The 21,183-nt window shown below is 38.2% G+C and overlaps 1 protein-coding gene across 1 annotated transcript in view; it reads left to right on the top strand.

Moving 5' to 3' along the window:
• Positions 1-21,183, top strand: part of ITPR2 (inositol 1,4,5-trisphosphate receptor type 2) — a 547,001-nt gene that overhangs the window by 95,036 nt on the left and 430,782 nt on the right. The window contains exons 3-8 of the mRNA XM_007446283.1: positions 9,515-9,630; positions 10,413-10,499; positions 12,481-12,639; positions 18,546-18,644; positions 18,913-18,996; positions 19,292-19,438. Of these exons, the coding sequence (XP_007446345.1) occupies positions 9,515-9,630; positions 10,413-10,499; positions 12,481-12,639; positions 18,546-18,644; positions 18,913-18,996; positions 19,292-19,438 (692 nt within the window). The remainder of the gene's footprint in view (positions 1-9,514; positions 9,631-10,412; positions 10,500-12,480; positions 12,640-18,545; positions 18,645-18,912; positions 18,997-19,291; positions 19,439-21,183) is intronic.

The raw sequence follows: 21,183 nt of genomic DNA, 5'->3' as shown, positions 1-21,183 counted from the left end.
CGGCGCCCGCAGAAAAAAAAAAAAAAAAAAAAAAAAGGTCCCTTAGTAGTCTCAGTTGTCTCTCCTCTTGACCACAGGATTCCTCCCTCCCTCCCTCCTTCCATTCCTTTCTTCCCTCCTTCCCGTCCTTGCTGCGTCTCCTCCCTCCCCCTCCCCCCGTCCTCCTCTTCTCTTCTCTTTACATTTATTTGTTTTTTTAAAAATATTTCGGTTCCCTTAACCCTAACCTATATACATGTATAGCCCTCTAGAATAGTGACTTTCAAACACTTTTTAAAAGAAATAAATGTATTTATTTATTTACTTTTGGCTGTGTTAGGTCTTCGTTGCTGTGCACGGGCTTTCTCTAGTTGCGGTGAGCGGGGGCTACTCTTCGTTGTGGTGCGGGGGCTTCTCTTGTTTGCAGAGCATGGGCTGTAGGCACGCGGGCTACAGTAGTTGTGGCACACGGGCTCAGTAGTTGTGGCTCGTGGGCTCTAGAGAGCAGGCTCAGTAGTTGTGGCGCACGGGCTTAGTTGCCCCGTGGCACGTGGGATCTTCCTGGACCAGGGCTCGAACCCCTGTCCTTTGCATTAGCAGGTGGATTCGTAACCACTGTGCCACCAGGGAAGTCCTCAAACACTTTTTATTGCAACTCTCAGTATGGAATACTGTACATTACACATTGTAATCCAGCATGTACACACACACACACACACACACACACACACACACACACACCCCAGAAACAAGTTTCTTTTTCTTTTTCAGAGTTTAAAAAATTTTTTTATTTTATATTGGAGCATAGTTGATTAACAATGTTGTGTTAGTTTCAGCGTACAGTGAAGTGATTCAGTTATACATACACATGTATCTATTCTTTTTCAAATTCTTCTCCCATTTAGGTTATTACAGAATATTGAGCAGAGTTCCCTGTGCTCTACAGTAGGCCCTCAGAAACAAGTTTCTTGAAAAGATTACTTGCTATTGCAGTGTCCTCTACTTCTCTTCCCTTCCCTTCCTGTTCCATTCAATTCTATTCCACTCCATTCCATTCTATTCCATTCCATTCAAAAATGGCTGATTGAACCAAATAAATTGACTTGAAACCTGGTTTTCACAATTACAGTTTTTAAAACACTTCTCTAAAGTTATTGTCCACTGACTGCTAAATTATTTATAGAGATAGATGCTTTATGGTTATAATAAGCAAACAAAAGCTAGTCTCACTTGGGCATAAATCTACAGTAATAATGATGATTAGGACTTTATGATCTTTTTTTGTCCTTATGGGTAAATATCTGCTCACAGAGGACCTAGCACAACAAACTGATTTTGTTTTGGTTCTTCCAGATGAGAATAGAAATTAATTTAGTAGCTAGACAATGAACAGTGAGCAATCCTTTACATAAGTCTCCATTACATAACTGTAACATGGCATAAAATATCCTGTGTTCGACTTAAAAAAAAAATTAGGCCAGGAGTTATTATTGCAGTGCTAAAACTGGTTTAAAAAGCCTATCTCTATAAAGTGAATTTACCTGTCTTAAGAATTTAGTTGTTCAGCTATTTGAAAATTAGGACTTTCCAAGTGGAGGCCTTGAGGCCATAAAATTCCCTGCCCACTGTTTCTAGCTTGCTGCTTTGTTACTTCTATTAAGTCATAGTTACAGATACTTGGATAGTCTCTTTTTCATAAATTTTGGGGCCCTTGTAGGAGAAATTCAGGTCTCTAGAAGTATGAAACTAGGGAAAGCTAGACTATCATGTTGTGTGTTTTAATTTCAGTGAATGTACCTAAATGCACTTTTTATTTTTGTGGTACGCGGGCCTCTCAGTGTTGTGGCCTCTCCCGTTGCGGAGCACAGGCTCTGGATGTGCAGGCTCAGCGGCCATGGCTCACGGGCCCAGCTGCTCCGCGGCATGTGGGATCCTCCCGGACCGGGGCACGACCCCGTGTCCCCCGCATCGGCAGGCGGACTCTCAACCACTGCGCCACCAGGGAAGCCCCCTAAATGCACTTTTTTAGCATGTATCAGAATTTTATTCTTTTTATGGCTGAATAATATTCCATTGTAAATGTATACCACGTTTTGTTTATCCATTCATCTCTTGATGGACATTTGTATTGCTTCTACTTTTAATCTATTGTGAATAATGCTGCTATGAACATAAGAGACTCAACTTTCAAATCTGTTGTATACTCAGCAGTGGAATTGCTGGATCATATGGTAATCTTATGATCAAACCTTATTTTTTGAGCAGTTGCCATACTGTTTTTCATAGCGGCTGCATCATTTTATATCCCCACCAACAATGCACAAGCGTTCCAGTTTCTCCACATTCACTCCAACTCTTGTTATTTTCTGCTCTTTTTTAAAAAATTAACTGTCCTAATGGATGTGAAGCACATGTATTTTTTTATGTTTTAATTTCATAAATATGGAGTGTCTTCTATGAAATTACGAAGATGGGCTTTGGACAGAGATTGATCTGGATTAAATCTTAGTTTTGAGACTTTAGGGTAGATCTTTAAAACGTTTAGAGTTTTTCTTTCTTCATTTATCAAGCTAATGGTTACCTCAGAGGGTTTTTAGAAGAATTAAATGAGGGAATGTGACCATCCCTGATACGTAGGAGACACTATAGCAGTGTATTATATACTTATAAATGAAAATACAAGTAAACATATATAAAATATATTATATATGTAAGTATTGTGTATGTGTGTGTCTATATTTATAGACACACATTTATGTATATATAAACTTACTTGCATTTCTTTTCTTTCAGACTTAATATTTGTGTAGTGGGATTTGGAGACTTGTATTTTGATTTTGGAATCAGTCTGCTTATTACACTTTTTTTTGATTATCACTGTTAATATGATAATCTGAGGCTGGGAAAATTAATTGAAAAATTATACATTATGATGTTCTGAGAGCGAATTCTACTTATATCTAATGTAATGGTTTGCTTAATGCTAAAATTTACAACTTGAGAAGAATGAAAATTAGCATTGGTGCATTTGGATTTAGTTTTGCTGCCTCACTCCAACGGAAGCAAAATAGGAAGTTTCATTTGTTTCTGAGTATTTAGCCATTAATCTAGGAATCAGATAATTAATGTTTTTGAGACTAATATTTTATAACATTCCTACTGATGTCTTACCATTAATTGTATATGCACATGTGGCATATTTCCCATGAGAAAACATAAATGTTTCTTTTGAAGTATTACAAGTCTTTTACATCTATCTATCTATCTATCTAGATATCAGATATTTATGTGTCTATGGATGTAGGTAGATAAAGACATATATCAGAGGATCTCAGTTCAAATTCCAGCTCATTTCCTTAGCAACTGTGTGGACTTAAGAAGAGTCTCAGTTTCCTTCTCTGGAATATGGAGAAAATAATCCTGGCTAAATCTCAAGGGTGTTGTGAGGATCAAATGATCTCTATTATCAATATGTAGTACTCTATATAGTTCAAAAAGTGCTCCATGGCAGTAATCTGTAATGAGCAAACCATGTATGGTATTTAAAATTTTTTTTTTATTTGTACTTAAAAATTTTTTTTGGAGTATAGTTGATTTACAGTCTGTGTTAGCTTCAGGCGTACAGCAAGGTGAAGGAGTTAAACATAAACATATATCCACTTTTTTAAAGATTCTTTTCCCATATAAGCCAGTAAAAAGCATTGAGTAGAGTTCCCTGCGCTATACAGTAGGTCCTTACAAAGTATGGTATTAACATCCCTGCCACCAAGGGGCCAGACAGTGACTTGTCAGGGCTTTCAAGCATCCTATGTGTGGTTGAACTTGTTCATATTTATAAATTATTTTAATCTAGAGAGTCTGTCGTGAGTGACTAAGGCAACTCACTCTGAGGTTTTGCTTGTTTATCTCAGAGAAGGGAAAGGTTGGATTTTATCTCGGGCCCCTTCGAGTTCTAACATCTTCGTAGTCTACAAGCCTGTAATTACAAAAGGCCGTTTCTCTCCCTCTTGAGTAGTAAAATAGCTGACTTTTGCTTAGAGGAAGTTATCCTGTAATAATTCATGGTCGTCCAGCCATATATTGTGATAAATTTTAATGTTTGCTAACAACTGCAATAAATTTTCTTTGGCCTTTGTAACATTCTAGAGGACACTTTGCCTCTTACATACCCTCTCTGTACTTGCTTTTGACTATGACCAAAGGAGTAGACGTTTGGTTTGAAATTTCCAAGCATAAACAAAACAGACTCCTTTAAAAAACACACTCTAAACATAAAGAGTTCTATACACACACTGTATTTCAGGATGCATTTCTTAGAGAAACTGAAAAACAAAAAGAGAGCTACAGTTATATTTTTGGCTAATGAATGTGTACCTTTCCCCTGACCAACTCTGAATTCTAATTGCTGGTATCTAGTGGCCCCTGACCCTAGGGAGAGTTTTGTTACCACTTTCCAGTTTATCATTGGGAAGGTTCTGTTGTCTTCATGGAATTCTGCTCCATCCTGTTTATACGAAAAAGAGAAAAAGGAAAGCTCCTCCCTCCTCACCTTTCTCCATGTGGAGATAATAAAGCCCTTGGCAACCATTTTCCCTGTAATCAGTATGAGGTAATTTTACAAGCTACCATGAAAGAGCCATTTGTTGAATGCCTGCTTTGTGACAGGCATTTGCTGATGGTTCATTTATGTCTTGCCTCATTTAAATCTTACAACATCTGGGGAATTCCCTAGCGGTCCAGTAGTTAAGAGTTTGCCTTCCAAAGCAGGGGTGCGGATTCGATCCCTGGTCAGGGAGCTAAGATCCCACATGCCTTGGGTCCAAAAAACCAGAAACACAAAAACAGAAGCAATAGTGTAACAAATTAAAGACTTTAAAAATAGTCACATCAAAAAATTAAAAAAAGAATCTTAAAACATCTTTTGGAGGGAGGAGAAATGAAACAAAGTTTTCTTTCCACCATTACCAAAGGAAATTGCTGGCAGCTACATAACTTGAACATCCTACATAATAGGCCAGAATGGAGTCCTATAGACAATTTCTGGGGTGCAGAAGCTGCCTTAGATACAAATATTTTAGGAAGCACTTGTATACATACAAAGCAAAACATTTCAGAACTATTTAGTGAGGTATTGTGAGTGGAGGTGTAGACTGGGTCCTTTCCAGACGTGCATGGAATCGCGTGAGAAGGTTAGTTCTTTGACTTACAGGTTATATACCATGGATTATGTGCTCCACACCATTTGAATGGCTTTCATATTTCTTCCCTCCACTAGCATTTATTCGCAGGTTAAAGATGCCAGCAGATCTTTTAGTTTAACATGAGCACTTCTGGGAGGCTTGGTTTCCTTCCACGGTTGTAAAAAAACAGTTCTAATTCTGAGACATTGCCTGACTGAACATAGCCCATTTTGTCGAATTTCTAACATTTCCTAAACTTATGTAATTCTGTGAAATTGCTGGCCTTAGTTCTTAAGGTTAAGCTTTTAAAAAATTCAACTCAAATTACTTCCTTCTCTTTGTGCTTTTGGTGTTTGCTCTATGAAGCAAATCTTTCCTTTTTTTATTATTCTTTGAGTCTTGAAATGCTGAAAAGATTGTTGTTACCTAGTTAATAAATGACACTGAGCAGGTTTCTAATTAGAAAACCCCCCAAGACCCTTTTTCCTAGCAGTTTATACATCTCTAACTTTAGAGAATGAGCTGACTAAGGGATTCTAGAGAGCTAGTTCTAGAAGCAGGGTGAGGAGTGTGAACAGCTCTGGATTCCTGCGTGCCAGAGAAACACAGGCTTTTCGTCAAAGGCTGCATCCATGCTGGCGCTAGTGATTGCTTCTGCATATTTTAAAAGACATTACAAGGTACTGGATATTTCACCCTCTGCTCCCTGCCATGCTGTTTCAGGGAATTCAAGAACTGTATAAAAAAACACATCGTGGTATCGTAAAACAAAGGGGCGAACACCTTGTCGCGAATTGGGCACTTTTGGGTTATGTCTGGGTTTAATCCAAGAAGTCTACTTATTGAAGCTCTTTGCTGAGAGCTCTGTAAGGGTTTAGTCCACCTCTCAGTGAAGCTATCGCTGAATGAATGAAGCAATATTGATAATAATACCTTAACATTTAACATTTATAATAGGCCTTTCAAGTTCACAGTGTAGTTTCACAGATTCTCTATTTTGCGCATCTCAGCCGCCCTATGAATTAGGCGTGGCAGGTATTATTAATGCATTTATTATGTAGTAAATTTAGAATCAGACAAAATACACGACTAGTCCAAGACCAGTAGATTTTTTAAAAAGTTTTCCAAAGGAGGCAGAGAGAGAATTACACACACACACACAGACACACACCCGTCACAATCACCACCACCACAAGCATTTTTACAGACATCTGCATGCCCTAGGTTCCCTCCCTGTCAACCAAAATAGCCCTGTGATATTAGTTGCCACGCAGAAACAGATCGGTTATTTACAAAATGAGATGCCTCCTGGGGAGTGTTGCTGAGGAGAACCATACAGCTGAGGCCTTGAAAATGGAAAGGGCTGTGGAAATCTAAGCCCTAGTGTCTCAGAGGGAGTGGATGGAAGCCTGTTTGGCCATCCTCACTCACTTTCTCCCTCACCCTTCCCCACCCCACACTAAGAGATAAGACCAAGCCTGTTGGTTCTGCTGCTTTGTTTTTAAATCTACAGCTACCCTAGAACTCCCATACGCCCAGATTCAGATCCTCCCTGTCTCTCATCACACTGGCAGTTGGCTTTTGTGCTGGGTTTCTTGCCTCGTGTTCACATCCTCCTTCACGTGCTGTAAGAGCTGAAAACCCTGTATAAGAGTTGGGCATTTTCCCTGGGATAAAGTGCATACTTCTAACCTAGAACATGGCAGTCTGCAGAGGCTGATTTCGGCCAGCCTCACCGATTTCATTTCGCAGCTGGGGCTGTCGTTTTTCGGCACGGTTGGCAGGTCCCTGGGCATTCTCCTTTGCTGCCCTTGTATCGGCCATGGGCTCTGGTTGGGACGCCACTCCCCTCTGAGTATTTGAACCCTCTCGCGAATGTGCTGAATTAGTATGGGTTCTTTAACTCTTGACTTGTGCCTTCTCGTTTGGAAGACTTTTCTGCCCTCCCCTAAAGAATGTGAAAGGTCGCATTCATCTCTGAACCACACAGCACCTTCTCCAGAGCCCCGTTGAAAAACTTCAGCCTGTTTCACCCGCTAGACTGAGAGCTTCTGAGGACAGGGTCTGAGCCTTACAGCACCCAGAGGCACAACCTAAGCAGTACACCTTAGTTGGCTGGATGCTTAACTTCGCTTCACAATCACTTTAGCTATGATGACGAGGATCACGACACCCAGTTTCTTTCCTAGTTACCTAAGGATACCACTAGTTAGGAGTGCTACTGGTTGGTCTAGAATTTAGGACAAATATTTTTTTTGTCAAAAGACCATTTCCCGGGCTTCCCTGGTGGCGCAGTGGTTAAGAATCCGCCTGCCAGTGCAGGGGACACGGATTCCAGCCCTGGTCTGGGAAGATCCCACATGCCGCGGAGCTTCTAAGCCTGTGCGCCACAACTACTGAAGCCCACGCTCTAGAGCTGGTGAGCCACTACTGAGCCCGCGCGCCACAACTACTGAAGCCTGCGTGCCTAGAGCCTGTGCTCTGCCACAAGAGAAGCCACCGCAATGAGAAGCCCACGCACCTTAACAAAGAGTAGTCCCCGCTCGCCACAACTAGAGAAAGTCGCGTGCAGCAACGAAGACCCAACGCAGCCAAAAAAAAAAAAAGACCATTTCCTAATGAACTTAATTAGGAATTTGAAGTAATGGAGAAGAACACATTTTTTTTTCTCTTTTCATAGTTAAAGGAAGTCAGAAGTAGAGACTGCAGATTATAGAGTTCAGTTCTACTTGAATATGGACTTGTGTTTTTGCTGCACTAAACAATGTAGAGTTTGGCCACTTGCCTGAAATAGGACAGTCAAAATAGCCTGCTGTATTAAATTGGGAGTACTCTTTTGGAGCTATCTGTAAACAACCTCTATATGTGTGCTTGAAAAAATTGTGTATTCTCTTTGTAGATACTAATATATAGGAAATATTTTCTAGGGCTAATTAAATATGTTGTCAAGAAAAACAGTTTTCAGGTCCAGTTATTTGGTTTTCACACCGTTGTGCTAAGTGATGATTCCTGTAACCTACTGTAATTCTAACAGTCTCTCAAACAACTTTCAGCAGTTAGAAGGTGTCTGTTTTCTGTTAGTTATAAAATCTTTACTCATCCACATAAGTGACTTTTAGACCAGAAGTTAATAATGTTTTCTATAGCTTTGTATGTGTAGGTGGGAGGTAATCAATAGAACTTGTGTTTATAATTACAAGCTATAGGAAAAAAGTCATTATTTCTTCTGACTTTGAAAAATTCCTTTAAAAATTTATGGTCATATTTCTTGGTCATGTGTGCCATTAGAACCATAAAAAAGTGAGATATGAAAAGAGGCTGTCTCATTTAATTTTATAATTAGTTTTAAAGAGAATAAAAGAATGAGTGCACATATAATATAGCCAAGAATGTGGCTAAAATGTATGTTTGAGCTGACTGAATTTTATTTTTGTGAAACATGCTTGAAAAATGGGAATGATTGTAAATATTAACACATCAATCAAAACAAGGTAAATTTGTTACATAGAATTCTTAGAATTTTTTGTGAGAAAAATGAAAATAATGTTTAGATCTTCTATGTCAATACTCCTTTATTATAGAATATTCGGAATTGACCTTTATTCTAGATTGTGTGTTATCCATTCCACAATTGTACAGAATCGTTAGCATATGAAGGCCTTTGTTTAGTCGAACTTTCATTTTCCTCATTAAACAGAAAAAAAATTTGTTTTTTGACTTAGAGATATCACTAACTATATTATTCCACTATGATTTCCTAACTTGATATTTACTAGTAGAGTTAAGACTATAATCTTGGTTTAGTTATTTTTGTTTTGCTTTGCTTTTCCCTTATAACATACTGCGTCTCAGATGTCCACACCATGTTCACCCCAGGTATGTGGAAGCTTGGGGAATAGATGACTGAAATGCGACTGCTTGATTACTGTGATTGTTTCTACATCTTCCATCACTTTGGCTGTCAAAGATACATACCATGAATAAGTAATTAATTGTGCAAGGTCAGATAAGGCAGTGAAAGACACTAATCTCATTCTATTGACTTTCTAAGTCCAGGCACCTTATTATAATTTAGAAGTGCTTTATAATGATTACATTGGTTTGGTTTCTTTATAAATCACGCTAGCTATGATTTCCTATAAATTAATGAAAAAGGTGGTATTTTAACAGGCTAAATGATTATTTAAAAAGGATGTTACAGGGATAATTTAACAGTTGACTGGAGTACGGGCTAGATGATGTTTAAATGTTATTTATACTCAGGGATTCCGAGATTCCAATGCTAGGCTATAAGGGAAATCTAAGAAATGCTGGTCTCCTTAGTTACAGTGTTTTTGTTTGTTGGTTTGTCATAGACTGCCTCTTTAAGGTGTGCCCTATGAACCGATATTCTGCTCAGAAACAGTATTGGAAAGCCAAGCAAGTTAAACAAGGGAACCACACAGAGGCAGCCTTGCTGAAGAAATTACAGGTAAGGGCCAGCCTTCCATCTGTCTGGTTTAGGCTAGAACAAGTGCAGCAAAAACAAAAGATCTATTCTGAGGCTTAATGATTTCACTCGATACACTGAGATTCAGAATAGATGTGGCAACACATTAAAAGTGGAAAGGACTTTTAAGTTACAGGGTGTGACTACTGATTTCCTGGAGTGTAGGTAGTGCATTTCTGCTGTTTATTCAGGTGTGCCAGACGAATTCAGATATTCACATCACACTGAAAACCAATCCAGAATCTCTGCAGGAATACCAAATCCAGTTATATTTTACTTGACATAGTACCTAATTTTTTGGAAAGACTATTGGAAAAACATTGAAAATCTGTTGTTTCTGATTTGGGCTCTGTAAATTTAATAGAACTTATTTTGTGTCATTAAAATTCCTGTTACTTTCGAATTGAAACTGAATTTTGAGGCTTTTGAAATTTACCTACTATGTTTGGTTTCTCTAGCAATATTCCTTCTGAAAATAATTTTATAAGACCAAAGTGCCTAGTACTTTTCTGAAATTTCCAACATAAAAGCATCTCAGTATATTTTGGGCTACATTTCAGCATTAAACTGAGAGATTTTTATCGCACATTATCATCATGTATTTAATTATTGCCCCTCGTCTCCCGAAGCACCAAGAGTAAAGCAACCCGCCTATTTTAGTCTTGGTTGTATTCTTTGTTCCTAAAATAAACCTTATTTCTTTGTCAATTATTGTGCTCTGTTTTCTATGCTTCCACGCTAAATATTTGATAATCAATTTATAGCATGCTGCAGAACTGGAACAAAAACAAAATGAATCAGAGAATAAGAAGCTGTTGGGAGAAATTGTGAAATATAGTAATGTTATACAAGTAAGTGTGTATTTACTTTTGCTTAAAAGGGGTGAATATTTTATGGTTAATTTGCACTTGGTAGGAATGCCAACCTGCATTAAAATTGGGGGATACAGTGGTTTGTTCTTTGGTGGGAATTATACAGTGTGATATTTTCTGTTGATATTCAGCACACCATTCTGTATGAATAAACCTGGTGCATACACATAAAGAAGTGAGCTTATCCAGATGTATGCACAAATTATTAAATCAAAAGGAAGAAAATGGGGAAAGCCTGTAACAAAAGAGTCCTTTAGAATTAATGGGACTAACCTGTAACAAATGAAGCTTTATGTTTTCATTTTGTAGGGAGGAAAGTTTTCAAATTGTACTTTTAGATGAGAACTGTCCTTGAGTTATTAGCTCTTCCATTTCAATTAGTATACACACTGATTTATCTCAGCAGCATTTCTTTCTTGTGCTTCACTTAGATCTTTTAGCTTTTTACTTGGGTAGTTGTTAATGCCCCACCTTGTTCCAAAAAGAATGTAAGGCATTTTCAAAAATACATTCCACATAAGATAAAATATTAATAGAAATAAATAAGGCAACTGGATCAAAGGGAAAATAATGATTGCATGAATAAAATGAAGTCAAGGGTGAGGCATGTTTATAAAATCCATGTTGTAAAGGCTGATAAACTTTGGCTCGAAGCCTTTTTGTTGCTTGAGTAGCTATAAGGGCAGTGTAAAATATTACAGCATTCACATAGAAGGTCCGTACAGAGAACTAAGTCAGAAGTTTGGAAGCACAAACATTCCCCGGAAGAAGACCAGAGAACTGTTTCTCCGATGAGCTCTCATAAAGAGGACCCTGTTTAATATAGTAAACAATGGCCTTAACAACTTCCTTACTGTAAATACTACAATGAGGTGTTTCATAGAGCTGTTTCAAAAACTAACATCCCCTGATGTTTTGCTATTGGCCAATGGCAAAGTGCCAGAGCACAGGACTGGCAAAGCGGTTCTCTGATGGTACAAGAGGAGAGCCCTGGGTCTGCGGCTCCCTGGACGTATGAGTTAATCTAATGATAGATTGTGTGATACCTGTGGCTGCATGTCCCTTGGGCAGTCCTCCATAACTAGAGTTTCTCTGAACCAAGTTTTGATTCGTACTAAGTGCCAGCGAGCAGAGTTCATGTTTCTTGTCAAGAACCCGACGCGCAAATGTTTGTGTGGTGAGTTAGGGGCTGAGCCACGTTCTCTAACACGGTGGATTCCAAAAGGAGTGGGGTTGGCCCATGAGGGTTTTCACTGGTTTCTGAGATACCTTCCTTCTAATATTGTGGATATTAAAACGACCATTCTTTTTTGAAATGATTATAATACTAGGAAGGTTATTTGTTTTACTTTTCCTACTCAGTAATGTCTTGGAAAGGTTTTGCCCATGGGATCCAATAGCCCGAACAGTGGTGCTTCTGCCCTCATCTGAGAAGGAGTGGGATTGTGTCCTCTTATGGAAGTGGCAGAGTTTATTTAGGATGGGCAGGCTGTCTCCGCACCCAGGGGGTGAGGGCTGTCTGCAGGCAGGGGTGGTTAATAATACTAAGTGGGTTGGTGCATTATTACAGGTCCTCGGTTATTCTTTAATATGTTCTGTTTTTATGGCCAGGCAGGGATTGAGAAAGAATGTAGTTTGGGGGGACCTCCTGGTCTCCTTTGGAAAGCTTGGGTTTATCCTATTATTTATCAGTAGATGGAAATCATTCAGAAGTGCCCCCTGGTTTGTTTTCCTTATGTGCTCACTTCATTATGAAACAGAATTGGGGATGGAGGTGAGGAGGAACCCAAAGAAAGTCGGCTTGGAAAGATGGTGACTGTGGAGTCTGGAAAGAACTTCTTTGTTTAAACTCTATCCCGAGCCGTGTTATGTGGGCACATGATATAAGTATAAACACATATATGCAATTAGCAGAGGAGATCAAAGAATAAAGGCGGTAATCCATATCTTTCTTTTACAGCTACTGCATATAAAAAGCAACAAGTATCTGACTGTCAACAAGAGATTACCCGCTTTACTGGAGAAGAATGCCATGCGCGTGTCCTTGGATGCTGCAGGAAATGAAGGGTCTTGGTTTTATATTCATCCCTTCTGGAAGCTGAGAAGCGAGGGTGACAATGTATGTAACTATAAGATTAAGAGAAAAGCAGCACATTCTTAAAGACAGTAGTTCTTAGTAGTGGAGAATCCAGAAAGTGCAAAGAAAACAGATATAGTTTTCAATCTTCAACATATTTTTATGTTAATTTCTTTAATAGGTTGAAAGCATTTATTTACAGTACAAATTGTGCTCAGGAATCATAAAAAGACAAAGATCAGATTAATTTAAAAACATCTTCCAGCCAGAATTTGTGTGAAAGAATTTAAGAACGTTAATATTGGCTGAGACTTTTAAGGGAGAGAGGGGCAGAGTTTGCTTCTTGGCCTGTTCAGGAGGGAACGTGGCTGTAAGGAAAAAGAGCTGTGTTGCAGAAGATGGAGTCTCTTCCTTTGAATTAATAGAGCGACACAGCAAATCACGACAATATGTCATTTACTGCCTCTGTAGCCAGTTGTTTGCAGTCTGTACATCTTAATAGATGTGTAATGAATGAGGAGCTATAGATTGGCAGTAGCTCATTGACGACAATACTTAAATACGTTGTGGAATGCGAGTGTGTTGTAGCATGTGAATTTTAGTAGTTGCTAAAATATTTTCCTGCTACTTTATATAGAGCAGAGAAAATAAAATTATGTGCAATGATTCAACAGGATCAATAGTTAGATATTTTTGTGTGTAATAAATGAAGTAGCAGGTGACAGTCCTGGCACATGGAAGATGCTTAATAAATTCTGGTTGACCCCAAATACAGAATAACTTTCATAAATACACGACTTTACAGATATTGGGTCAGGTGATCAAGAAAAATAGTTGAGATTAAAAAAATTAACATAAAAATTCAAAGCAATATAAAAGTGTAATTATTCTGACAGTTCTCTCAATCAATACTGTGATGACATTTTAAAATGTATTGGGGCTTCCGTGGTGGCACAGTGGTTGAGAGTCCGCCTGCCGATGCAGGGGACACGGGTTCATGTCCCAGTCCGGGAAGATCCCACATGCCGCGGAGCGGCTGGGCCCGTGAGCCATGGCCGCTGAGCCTGCGCGTCTGGAGCCTGTGCTCCGCAACGGGAGAGGCCACGACAGTGAGAGGCCCCGTACCCCCGCCCCCCGACAAAAAAAATCATTAAAATGTATTGGCTGTTTCTTGTCTTAGAAATGTCTTCTGTTGTAGTGAATCTATTTTTTCCAGTGAATTTTGAAGTCCAAATTCAATTCCACAGGATGCAAGCTTCATGCTTTAATTTGGTTAATAAGTTATCTGATGATATCCTCCTTAGGTAAGGTTTGGGAGAAGCATGGCATGTAGAAATGTAATGCACTTTCAATCTTGTGTTGGATTTCTTAAAAATAAGTTCTCTTTTTTTTTTTTTCCTTTTGGCATCAAGTGATGTATGCTGTGAGCATGACATATATTTTAATTTCAGTAGGTAGTTAATTACAATCAACTCTCAATTATTCAGGGACTGGTTATGCAGTTTATGAACAACCTGTGTGTTTGGATGCCCTGTTTTGTAATGCTCGTTCCCTTCTCCAGCACCGCCCCCCCGCCTCACTCCCACTGAGTACAGTCCCTGTTGGCAGGTGGTCAGTGAATTTCAAAACAAAACGTCAAAACAAATAAAACCTGAACTCAAGTTCTAAACGAATGTGATGAAATGATTGGATAAATTGGGGACTTGAGACTAGCTGTGGATTTTATTAATTCATTCTGTCTAGTTTTTCGTTCTATCTATTCCTTTCCCTGCTCCCAAATGCCTTTACAGGCTCAAAGAGAGTTGAATGTAATGAACTATTTCAAATAATTAGTTGTATTGGGTTGTGGGGTGGGGAACAACCTACCACCCAAACATTCCATCTTGGTTAAAATGGACAATGTAATTGTTAAGTGCGATGTAGAGATCCTCCTCATATAGATGTGCTCTATAAAGCATGGCTAAAGCAACCTTACACACTGCTTTTTGCTGAAATAGCTCACTGTTTTTGCTCGCCACTGTGTAGCTTTTATGTGTGATTAAGGTTGCTGTGAAAGCATAAGCATATCCACAGCCCTATATTTGCCATGTAAATAATTGTATCGTAATGGTCATTTTCTTTGCCAGGAATAGGTAGCATTTTTCTAAAATGTAAGCCTACTGCATTTTATTGAAGGCAATTGGAAACACTGTTATTTCATAACAAGTGGTTTAATTACTGTTGATTTTCTTTAAAAACATATTAAACTTAGAGGAGGAAATTGCAAGGTTTAAAGGACTTTAAAATTTCTATTTTACTATTTAACAATTAGTTAAGTTGCGATTTAGGTTATAAGTATCCACAAGATGTTCAGTGACCAAAATGAAATGTAAGAATGAGGCTGATGATAGTCTGGGGAGAAAAATGCTCGTATCCTCAAAAGTCAGTTGTTTCTACCGTTTAAGGACACCTTTGTCATTTATCTTATAGAATTTCGGGGTGGATAGTTTTGGGGGAAAATAGATTCATGGATCCCTCAGCTGTATAGAAGTCCTCACTTGCTGTTGCTCAGTTAGAAAGTCACTGGGGACAGCCTTGAGCAGAGTTCATCAATATTTCATTTTCATTTATCTTCCCATGATTGAGTAGTTAATTTTTCATTTAAAGCTTTGATCTAAGAAGGCCTTAGTTCTTTACATTGGTGGTAGATTTTAAAGGGGAGAAAAGGCCAGATATTCTTTCAATCAAGAAAAAAAACCAACCCTTAGGGAAAGAGTCTGCTTAAATAGCGAGTAGATTTTGCTGTTTTGCAAAACTAGACCCCTTGGAATTCTAGTGAAGGTGGACTCGATCCCTGGTGTTTTGATTTCTATTGCAATGTTCTTTTCACCACATCAGGTGCCACTTCAAAAGAGGGGTAGCTGCCAGTGGCATTACATTGCTCTTCATTTTCGGTAAAATCCCAACGTGAATCTTACATGGCTGTTAACATAGAATCAACAGACGTGCTTTTGGAATTGCAGTTTTTTAAAATGTTTGTGCACTAGGGTGAATGTGATATGGCAGAAAATTCAAGTTCTGCATTAAGTATGTGACTTCTCAGAAGGCATCTGACCCTATCAGTGGATCAGGCTCCATGCCTGTACTCGTCTGAAAATATTACCAAGTTCCATATTTACCAAGTTATCTAAGTAGATGTGAATTCCCTGAAAATAGAGACTATTTATTACACACCTTTGTGTTATTCCTGGCACTTCTTACTGTTCTTTTTATATCTTATGATTAGCATCTTGTCCATTTCATTTGTAAGTTTCATTCAGCGTGGGTATGCAAAGTAACTATTGTCAAGAACAAGACCTAGGACCTGGAAATTAGTGAATTAATGTTAGAGTCTCCTTATGAATACCATTCTTATGAATCCTTGGAGTTGGTGACATTTTGGCTATATGGCTAGTCTCTTAAAATTATATAAGAATTTACAGGTGGTGTTTTGAGGTAAAACTAACTTTGGGATTGGCCCAAAGCCTACAGACAGCTATAATAAACAGTAAGACTTAGGGCAGTGAATATAGGTGCAATCAAAAGTATTCTTTTAATTGGAAAGAAATAGCTAAAATATGTCATTATATTTAGCAACTTACTGGCTAATATTTGTATGGTACAGATAAGAATGACAGTGAACCAAATCGAATTGTTCTTTAAGAAATTGGAAGACCAGATATAGCACTGGCAGAATGTGGTATCAAGTCCCAGTGTTTATGGTATGGAAGACTACTCAGGCTTCTACATGATTCTGAGACTTGGAGCTGCCTTGGTGTCATATGCAATAACACGTGTTTTTGTTTTTTGAGGGGATGTTGAAAATATGTCTATGTCATGTTGACTTTTTGTTTATAATTTAATTGTTTAAAACAGGCAACAGTTCATGGTTCAAAGATAGAAAACAATATAAAGATATATCGGGAAAAGTCTCTCTCTTATCTTTTTTTTCATGTCCTCAATTCCCAGCTCTCTCTTTTACAGTTAACCACTGGGAGAATTTCTTACGTGTACACTCCTACTCTCTTTCCCTTTTTTACACAAATATAGGCCAGTTCTTCCCCCTCATCCTCTCACTCAACACAGTTTCTTTATGATTTTTCCTTATCTGGACATATAAAGAGTTTCTGTGATGGATATTTTGAGTCACAGCATCTGCCTGATTATGGACTTGAAAGGCAGGATGGTGAATAGAAACCAGTCCTGTAAATAACAGAAGCTATTCCTGCAAACTAAAGGATAACCTTCTTTTGCTCCATTAATGAGCTTGAGGCTTCTCTATCACATTTGAATCTTCAGATATAGTTTGTGCCAACAGTACTATAGGTGAATGTAGACTCCTGTGTATAATTTATTAAAGGTTAATTTATATTAAAAGTGTGAAATTGTGTTCCTTAAAATCTTGGTCTAGGTTCAGATCCAGGGAGAAGAAATCCTGTCTGTTTTTACTGTCTGAGTCCTAATTTGTTTTTCAGTTGTCTACTAATCTATTCTAATATTCAGTTGATATGAAATATGCAGAGGGAAGGTGTTGGTTTTCATTTCTGAGATGGTGGTGAGCAATTCTCTGAAGGAGAGTGTAGGTAACTACAGTAATAAGTCTTCTAACAGAACCTAACAACAAAAGTAACTTTAATAACTATAAAATAACTGTTCGTTATTATCATTAAGAAAGCACAACTTCATTTCCCCACAATTTGAGATATGAATAAAAATACTTGAAGATTAAGCAGACATTGTTAATGATAGCATAAATAAAAAATCAACTTAGACTTACTTCTTTAGAGCACTTTTCCCATAACTGATTTTAATTTTTATCTAAAAATGAGCACAAACCTATTTTCAGGGCAGGAATAAAGATGTAAAGAATGGACATGTGGACACAATCGGGGGAAGGGGAGGGGGGGGTTGAATTGTGAGATTAGGTTTGACATAAATACACTACCATGTGTAAAATAGATAGCTAGTGGGAACCTGCTGTATAGCACAGGGAGCTCAGCTCGGTGCTCTGTGATGACCTAGATGGGTGGGATGGGGGTTGGAGGGAGGGAGGTCCAAGAAGGAGGGGATATAGGTATACATATAGCTGATTCACTTCATTTTACAGCAGTAACTAACACAACATTGTAAAGCACCTGTACTCCAATAAAAAAAGTGAGATAAAAAAATGAGCACCAGGTTTAAGGAGCAATATTAGTTGTTGGATGTTTAAGACAAAAGTGAACCATTTACCCAAGGCCCAAACTATAAATGTATTCCTACAAGGTCATACTTGATTCTGCATTCTCTGAATCCAGATGACATTAGAATGTTTAATAAATTTCTGAGACTATAGGGAAGATCAAATATAATAGATTTGTTTTTAATTCTGGAGATAATACAAATGTATAAGATCTCCTACTTGCACTTGAAGTGATTCTAATATTTAGGCAGATTGGTTTCTTTGTGGTGGGTGCATTCACTCTTTGTATCTCCTGTGTATATGGCATCAGACCTGGTGTGGAGGGATGCTGACCTATTTATTGACATTAAGAAAGCTCTAACTGAAATAGGAGACCAATAAGAAAAGGATGTAGGGACTTCCCTGGCGGTCCAGTGGTTAAGACTCCATGCTTCCACTGCAAGGGTTGTGGGTTCGATCCCTGGTCGGGGAACTAAGATCCTGCATGCTGTGCGATGTGGCCAAAAAAAGAAAAGTATCTACACCAGCTTTATGAATCCAGACTGATAGGCACTGTGGGACATGATTGTATAATCATTTATCAGAAGATATTTTACCTCGAAGAGAAAAGGAATTAAAATTTATATGGAAGATAAATGGGTCAAATGTTAGGTCAATAACGAGGACTTCTGTGCAGTTATTTTTGGCTTCAGGTATAGCACCACAGACCCATGCAATGTCTCAATTGCAACTTATTTCCGATTCCCAGATTGTTGTTGGAGATAAAGTTGTTTTGATGCCCGTGAATGCAGGACAGCCACTACATGCCAGCAACATAGAGCTTCTCGATAATCCAGGGTGTAAAGAGGTAAGTTCAGGAGGAAAGGAAATGAATTTGTTGATTTTCTCACGAGAGGAAAAAAAAGTCCCATAATTTCTTTCATTGTTTTCATAAGCATAAGCCCAGTTATGCTAGTTACTATTTCCGAGGCACATGTAGATTTCAGATGGCCCTTGAAGATATTTTTTGACACATACCAAAGTTGTTCTTTCTGCTCCTTCTACTAGTTGAAGTAATAATTTCTGGTATAAAATTGAATCCGCAGTCTTATAACTTAATGTTTCTTCATTAATAGGTGAATGCTGTTAATTGCAACACTAGCTGGAAAATCACTCTATTCATGAAATATAGTTCCTATCGAGAGGATGTACTGAAAGGGGTAAGTATGCGCTACCTAGACATTTACTGGAAGAATTGAAGGTAGTCTTACTGAGCTTCTAGATGCAAAACCTGTGTATTCACTGAGGTTTGAAGTTTAGAATGTGACTAGAAACCTTAAAACTCACATTGAGTTTTCCCTCCTGTATTTGGAAATGTATATTTATGCATACTCATTAAAAGCCAAGTGTTAGCAGAAGTCCCAGAGCATCAAAACTATAGAGAGACACCCACTTCTTATGTCTATTTGTTCAAACTTTCGTTGGAAATATAGTTTTCTTGACCTGTTTTTCTAGGGTGATGTTGTTCGGTTGTTTCATGCGGAACAAGAGAAGTTTCTGACTTGTGACGAATATGAGAAAAAACAGCACATTTTCCTTCGTACAACTTTGCGTCAATCAGCCACTTCTGCTACCAGTTCTAAAGCACTCTGGGAAATAGAGGTATGTAAATATTTTCTGGCTTTTAATAAATACTTATATCAATAAGACAAGGTCACTAGGCTGACTGGTTTATTGTTATAAGCATCATTTGTGATAGACCCATAAAACAGTAATTTTGGTGAAGCCACTTGTGCCTCTTTACTGCTGTGACCAGTTTGAAATGTTGCTACTTCCTTCATCTATCTTCTCAGGGGCATCTCTCTCTCTCTGTCATTTAATAAGGGCATATATATGATTTAGCTTTTTAAAATTCCGTCGTGAAGTGTTGTCAAGACCGGTCCGACTATAGGCCTTGTGCCTCGAATGGCACTGGGGTTGAAATGGAGCAGGAGAACTCACTGTAAGTGAGGATCTGAAGGGCACAGTCACTGAAAAGAACCTCTGTGTCTTCTGGGGAGGCCGTTTCTATTGGAGCGAGGAGACCCATAGTTAAGAAAGAATTCATCGTCTTTTAAGAGGTATTTGCTTAAGTGTGCCAATATGATAGAGTAATTAAGAAAACGTAAGGTATGGATTTTTCTTTAAAGGACCTTTCTGTACCATGGAAGAGATAAGATATACGTAGTTAACTACAAACAACCTGATAAGTTCCATCTTGATTTTATTTTATTTTATTTTTTTTGCGGTATGCGGGCCTCTCACTGTTGCGGCCTCTCCAGTTGCGGAGCACAGGCTCCGGATGCGCAGGCTCAGCAGCCATGGCTCACGGGCCCAGCCGCTCCGTAGCATGTGGGATCTTCCCGGACCGGGGCACGAACCCGTGTCCCCTGCATCGGCAGGCGGACTCTCAACCACTGCGCCACCAGGGAAGCCCCATCACACCTCTTTTACAGCATATATTTTGTTAAACTTCCTTTATGTATGAAAACGAAATTCATATTTAATATTATTTTATAGTGTCATGATTAAAAGTTAATAAAACGCCCAAATTCTAATATAAAGGAGAAACAAAAGAAAAATAATTTATATAAAACAATATGTATTTCAACATGTAAGTACCTACTTTAGAAGATAAAATATTTATATCTATCTTTGATGGATACATTTGGATTTGAGAGAAGTAGAAGAGGATCAGAAGACATTCTATACAAGTACAGGAGAATGAAAGAGCAGAGGTAAATGCGTGCCATCAGATAATATCTAGTATTAGGTGAAGTAATAACAGAATAGACTTATTTGTACATGATTTAAAAAAAAAATCACTATAATCGAAATAGGGATAATGAGGCAAATTCCAAACTATTGAAACAGAGAAAATGAGGAAGGATCATGTTTATGCAAATGAGCTGAGCCTTACTTATAAATGAAGCATCAAAATAATTTTCTAAGTTATGACATGGTTTAGAATAGAGATGAAATAGCACAAAAGCAGAGCTTTTATCTTGAAACCCCACTCATGTTGAGGCATACTTTCAGTCTCTAGCATTCGGAAGAGACCATATCCTTCAGTATATTTGGAGACCATATCCTTCAATAAGTGAAGGGAATTGAGAAGGTCTGGGGAAAACAGCCACAACCAAAACTACATGATATTCTTCCCAGAAGCCTATCCCACAACTTCTCTTATCAGGGTAAGAGAAAGATAACAGGCAACCAGAAGATAAATACATAATTAAAATACACATTTCCTTATCACTGTGCTTCCAAAATTTTCAAAATATAGGGATAGCAATAATGTGAAATATTATTTTAAAACTTTGTTAGCAAAATACAGTGATGAAAAAGTCAGATAGCAACTTCCCTAC

This window comes from Lipotes vexillifer, unplaced genomic scaffold (genome assembly GCF_000442215.2).
Source record: "Lipotes vexillifer unplaced genomic scaffold, Lipotes_vexillifer_v1.1 scaffold477, whole genome shotgun sequence".
Lineage (NCBI taxonomy): Eukaryota > Metazoa > Chordata > Mammalia > Artiodactyla > Lipotidae > Lipotes > Lipotes vexillifer.
The sequence above is the reverse complement of the archived record's forward strand: the minus strand, read 5'-3'. Positions and strand labels throughout refer to the sequence as shown.